The sequence below is a fragment of the Osmerus mordax genome, chromosome 9 (genome assembly GCF_038355195.1).
Source record: "Osmerus mordax isolate fOsmMor3 chromosome 9, fOsmMor3.pri, whole genome shotgun sequence".
NCBI lineage: Eukaryota > Metazoa > Chordata > Actinopteri > Osmeriformes > Osmeridae > Osmerus > Osmerus mordax.
In genome coordinates, this window is record NC_090058.1 from 14,699,459 (window position 1) to 14,705,929 (window position 6,471).

The following is a 6,471-nucleotide window of genomic DNA, read 5'->3' on the forward strand; positions in this document are numbered from 1 at the left end:
GGCAGGGCAAGGGCGTGTTGGGACGCATGTCCTGTCACTCAGAACAGACACAGGAGACGGACAGGTGACAACGACACACACAAGGCGGGGGGAAAGGGGCGGGGCCAGAGAGGCGGGCCTAGCCTAACAATTTAAACAACCCTATGACCCTACATAACTCAGCACGTGATGTCCTTGGCAAGAAAGAGACAATAAACAAGCCCAGGATCATGACCGTGCATCAACAGCCATGCGTACACAGGGATGGGCGACCTTCCTCGTTTCATTATCTGGTTTGGGCCCGTTCATAGAACACCACCCATTTGTTTATGAGCTCAGTGGCGCCTGGGTGGGCAGAAATCTCTCCAGAGAGGCCGGGGCTACACCTAACAGCTGGGTTGCCTTCACTGAGCGAAACCCTCCACCTACAGCCATTCATTACACCAGCCAAATAAAACTCAGCGCTTCACCCATCCGTTAAATCCTGGCTCTGGCAACTCCCCATCTACCCCCCTAAAACATCTTGGGTCATGCTGACAACTAGGAGTTCCCCTTAATAATAATGATAACACATTTTAATTTATAGTTAGCCCTTCCCTGTCAAGGCAATCTCAGGGAGCTACAGGTTTTTAGGAGTCAACTATTTCAGCCTCCTAATAGGTGCACACCACCCGCTGGATATTTATGAACCTGATGGTGGTTCACATCCATTAGACCTCACTAACGTGTTGCCATCAAAAGAGAAGTTCAACTCAAACATCCGACTCAAACATTCGTAGAGGTTCTATTCGATAGAGGATTTCTAAGCCCTAGAACCGGAGCCCTCCCACATCAGAAGAACACAACTGTAACTGCGGTGGATAACAACGGGCACCCAAACTGTGTCAAAAGTGATTAGGAGCCAACGCACCCTAATAGAGGATTGGAAGGGAGAGAGAGAGCTGGCTGGTCATGTGGCCTAATGATGCAACAGAACATCCCCAGCCTGCTGCCTCCCAGCCAGGACCCAGCCACACTCTCGTTTAGCCTGCTCATGCTAATCAGAGCTAAACAGGAAACCGGGCAGCCTCACTCCTTTTTTTTCATAAACTATCAATGAATGAGTTAACTAAAAATGAACTGGCCTTTTCGTAAATCATTCTCGATTTTACAGTAACATTTGGAATGCTGGGGCATGTACATGGAGGACATATGATATACGACATGTTTATGTACTGTGCATCGTCAACGTCACACTGAATGGACTTTGGTTCTATTTTACATATGAACGGTCACAAAGGGAAGCATGAAGGCAGAGAAAAAGGACACGTGTGTGCAGTAAAGTCAACACACAACCTCCTCCACACGGTCCCCTTCCAGAAGACATCCTCATGAATGTTTAAATGTGCTGCTGGATAGGGCTGTCAAGACGCATCCTGCTTTTATCTTACCCTCTATTTCTCACTGTTCTCTCTCTCTCTGGCTGCACACGGAATCAAATTAATTACTCCCCCACCATAATTAAGACATTTTTACACAGATTGCCATTCCCCGAACCCCCTCCCCCCCTCCCACAGTTCCTGACAAGGTGAGAGAATATCTCCATATATACTATGGTCCTCTTGTAGAGAAAGAGACAGAAAGACTACTATTCTCGACTGTGTTTTCATCTGTGGCGGCATTCAGACCTCATCAAAGTCTACAGAGTGAGTTCACAATCGATGACCAGGTTCAGGAGTCAGGCACTGTGACCTATGACCTATGGCCGTGCCCTGGCCTCCTGCACTCCACCAACCTTATTCAGGAGCAAAATCTTTTCACTTTCTGCAGTGCACCCAATCAGAGAGGACTATCGGTGGTGTGCAACTCCAAAAGGCTCTCCCAAGATTTGAATCTTCCGTTCTCCGTAATAAACGTTCCAGCCGACAGCGCGAAGACGAAGGCTGTTGGGCCGCTCGTTGACACAGCGCTCCTGCTCTGCATGCTGCTTGTAGGAGCAGTGGGACCTGCGCATCCAGCTCAGACAACACAATGAGCAGATCGATGGGCCGTGCTGTATCACAATGGAGACGACATCCCATCAGCCCCCTCCTCCCCAGACCTCCCCTTCTCTCACGACCGACCTCCCCTACGGCCTCCAGCCTGTCCCAGTCAGCCTCCACACACCAGTCAACCAGAGGCCGCTCCAAGCAGCGCATGCCCCAGTGGCCTGCTGATAACACCATAACATTACCCGCCCCGCATCCCCCATCCCCCCCCCCCCCCCCCCCCCCCCCCCCCCAGATCCCACGCCTGCCACCCCCCTGGTCCCTCGTCCCCCCTGGTCCCTCGTCCCCCCTGGTCCTTCATCCCCCCTGGTCCCTCATCCCACCTCCCCACCCCCCTCCCTCCTCCCCTGGTCTGCCTGCCCCCCAGAGCCCTGCCAACAGCCTGGATCCTCGCTTGTGGGGTGACCGTGACACGCACGCATGGCAAGGAGAAAAGGACAGGCCTGGCTTTGCTTCAGTATATATCTATAATATGTACAGCCAGCGACACAAAGCTTTTCAATTACCATCAATCTTTTTTTTCCTCCAAAGACACTTTCTTTTCCCAAAAGGCCTGAGGTAAGACACCAGAAGTGTAGCACAGAGCTACCAGGAGCACACAGCACTATACTGTGGGGCCTGACATGCACACCCTGGACTGTGGCACTGAGGTGAGAATCCCAGAGCAGTGCTATAAGTGGAGCCGGGTGCATTCCGATGCACACCCAAGTGTTCCTGCGACTTCCTCCTGCAGCCTCCTGCACCTGGCAGCTCTGCAGAAGCGCAAACACACTGTGTGGCTCAGGAACCAGAGCCTCAGCAACGATGACAACTAAAGTGGAGGGGATTAGAAACATGAGGGGGGGTTAAGGGGGGAGGGGGATGCGGGCTGGGGGCTGGGGCTGGGGGAGGGGGCTGGGGCTGGGGTTTGGGGAAGGAGAGGGGGGATACTCAAGGTTTCCACAGTTGTGTGACGAATCCCGAAGTTGAATCCCTATTGCATGACGCCAGAGACACTGAATCACTGTCAGAACGGCTTGATGTGTGCAGAATCTCTCATGAGGAAACAGGAGAGGAGTGGGGGCGAGTGTGTTCTTGCGTGCGTGTGACTTCAGTTATCCAGAGGGTGGAAATGTTCTCCAATCCGTGTTCGTTTTTTTTTTACCCAGAAGTTTCTGTCATGCATTGTGGCAATGTCAGCGCATCACTAAAGCATGATTCAAAAAGCAAAAACAAATCACCTTATATGAAGGATATTCAATTCTGATTCAACCTGTAGTCTAGTTGTTTACAGTAAATAACAAAATCACAGTCCTCTTTCCCAAATGTGCAAGAGGACAATGTCCTAGTGACAGTCCAACGGTGACGTTTGGAAACATCATTGTATGTGGCATATTCAATCCTGAATCTAATGACTATAAGACAGTAAAACATAAAATAGCTCATTCATGGTCAACTGATACTCAAGCCCAAACATCCTTTTAGACCAAAAGGACTTTCTCCGACTATCTCTGATTAGGCAGGGCTCTCAATCAATCCAGATGTAATCAATTAATTTGGACCACCTGCACCTGAACAGCACAGATACTGAGGTAACTCCCCTTTACAGGTTTTGAAAAGGCCAAGAAGCAGACAAAAAGTATGTGAATCCATGGAGTATCATTTTAGGATTTAATGCAAGGTCAAAATCGTCCAGTTTCTATTAGAAAACAAACCCCATCTATCAACAGTGCATCAGTAGACAAGCATAGAAGATCCATTATTTATGACACCTAAAAGACACTTAAAAAAACTCAAGACCTTGGCGTGATTAAAAACCAGGCAGATAAATGAACACAGCACGCAGCCAGCTCCCACACAATCAACACAGCTTACGTAACGCATCCCAGAGATCACAGCAATCAATCGGACCGCAACAATCAATAAAGAAGTATTCCCTTACCAGGTCTCATCGTTTTTGAACTCCAGCTCTCCGTAGATGTCTTCGAAGTCCTCCCCTCCTCCCTTGGCCAGTCCTTCCACCGAGCGGAAGGGCACGATGACGGTCCCGCGCGCCCCGGAAGTCCTCAGCACCTTCACCTCCATGACGCCCACGCTCTCACTCACGTGCGCCGAGTCGCTCTCGAAGGTGAAGATGCCGGCGTGGTCGTCGTCCAGGATGGTGACGGTGGCCACGGGGGAACACCCCAGCATGGCCCGGGGGTACGGGAGGCTGTTGGGGGAGAGCAGCTCGTCCTCCGCCTCCAGGACTCTCACGTTGCTGAGGCGCACGAAGAAGTGCTCGTCCTCCTCGAAGATGTCGTCGTCGATGATGCCGACACTGATGTCCTTCACCACCTCGCCCGCTTTGAACACCACCGTGCCCTCGGTGAACTCGTAGTCCGCCCCCGCGTTGGCCGAGCCGTCCTCTGTCTTGTAGTCCACGTAGATGGTCTTGGAGATGTCCCCCCCCTTCCTGACCAGGGTCAGCAGGGCGGCCCCACAGTTCTCCAGGCACTGGTAGACGGCGGGGTCGAAGGCGATGCGGGACACGTACTCCTCGGGCTCCTCCACGTGGACCTCCAGGACGCTGGCGCTCCTCTTGGCCTGCTCCGCCACGTGCTTCTTCAGGATGTTACCGGCGCCCGTCATCATGCGCGTGGCCTGGATGCGGTAGAAGGCCCGGCTCTTCTGCTGGTGGGACAGGGCGTAGTAGTTGGCCATCTCCACCAGCTGGTCCAGCTCCTTCTCCGGGTGCTTCTGCTTCAGGTCCTTGAGGATGCGGATCATGTCGCGGCGGGACTCGTCCACCTCCTTGCCCTCGATCAGGCCCATCAGGTTGCTGGTGGCGCCGCCGTCGGCGAAATGCGAGTTGGCCATCTTGCCGTCCATCTCGATGCCCTTGGAGCGGTCGCCCTCCGTCTCGATGATGACGCCTCTGTGCTTGTCCGCGCGGTACTTCTTGCGCATGAACTTGTAGAACAGCAGCCGGCGGTCGGCCACCCAGGCCAGGACCACGCAGATGGGGAAGAAGGAGAGCGTGACCAGGCCCTCCCAGATCTGCACCACGTTGGGCGAGAACACGGCCAGGATCATGTAGAGCCAGATGTAGGCGAAGATGCTCCAGCCCGCCGTGACGAAGAACACCCGCAGGTGCTTGATCTTACGCGTCTCCCCTTCGGGGATGACGGACACACACAGGCCGATGATGACGAACATGTTGAAGGCGGCGCTTCCCACGATGGTGGCCGGGCCCAGCTGGCCGGCCTCAAAGCCGTGTCCGCACACCTCGATGACGGAGAGCATGATCTCGGGGGCGGAGGAGCCCAGGGCCATCAGGGTGAGGTTGGACACCGTCTCGTTCCACACCCGGATGGTGGTGGTGGTCGTCTCCCCGTTGGGCCTCTTGATGATAATCTCTTTCTCCTGGGAGGTGATGACCTCAATGGCCGCCATGAAGCGGTCGGCGATGATAGACACGCCGAGGAACATGTAGATCATGGCCACAAAGTAGACGATGACCCGCGCAATCTTGTCCCCCATGGAGGGGTCCTCCGGGTACCAGATGGGCAGGATGATCCCAGGGTTGCACTTTGAGTTTCCCTTGCAGGTGGCATTGTGGTTGGCCACCGCTGGGCTCGGAGTGGTCCGGGCCTCCGTGCACAGGAAGGCTACTGCCACAGACACCAGCCCCAACCAGAGGCAGGCGGATGTCCCCGGATTCCCCGTCCGTGATCGCTCCATCCACCCTCCTGGGTCTCAAGGGTCCTAACCACACTGACAGTCCCTCTGGGATCCAGCACTGGGCTGTGCTTGGGCTCAACACACCACCTGGACACAACAGAAATGGAGAGTTACACCTCGCTTGAGAACACAACAGCAACCGTCCTAAAAACTGCTGTGAGGTCCAAAATATCAAGAATCCGACAATATATTAGTCTTTTTTATTGAGTGTAATTTGTAGCAATGTGTGCATTCTCTTTGTGTCATTAGCGGAAATCCACACAGTTCACAGAAATAAAAACTGGGTTTTGGCGCCAAGAACTAGAATTGACTATAATTTCCCTATCTAAGAGTAAGAGTTCTAAGCTCCAATTAGCTTTCTACTAGCAGGAATATCAATGAGCTGAGCTTCTGCACACTATAACGGCAGCATAATTACGAGACCTTTGTGAGTTCCAGGCGTGGTGGACTGGAAAACACATTCACATGCTCATAAATGAGATTTTTAGGTCTGTAAACTGCTGTGTGAACATTGTAGATAACAGTGGGTTCTGCTTAGAAAGAATTGTTGGTCCGTGGCGTCGTTCCAAAAGTAAAAGTTTATTTTGAGTTCAAAATACTGTATGAGTTACTTCAACCAATAACATGGATTTTCCCAACTACAGTGTAATTGAGTGAGATCTCTGGGGTAATACACAGCTCTCAACCAAAACAGCTCTCTCAGCAGATGTGCTATGTAGCCAAACTAAGCACTGTCCAAAATGTCGCATTGGCAAAAACAGTG

At 52.5% G+C, this 6,471-nt stretch overlaps 1 protein-coding gene across 1 annotated transcript in view; it reads right to left on the bottom strand.

The window, feature by feature from the left end:
* The window catches only part of slc8a3 (solute carrier family 8 member 3), a 56,388-nt gene extending 50,636 nt beyond the window's left edge, over positions 1-5,752 (bottom strand). The window contains exon 1 of the mRNA XM_067242962.1: positions 3,928-5,752. Within this exon, the coding sequence (XP_067099063.1) occupies positions 3,928-5,708 (1,781 nt within the window). The 5' untranslated portion in view covers positions 5,709-5,752. The remainder of the gene's footprint in view (positions 1-3,927) is intronic.
* Positions 5,753-6,471: the final 719 nt, after the last annotated feature.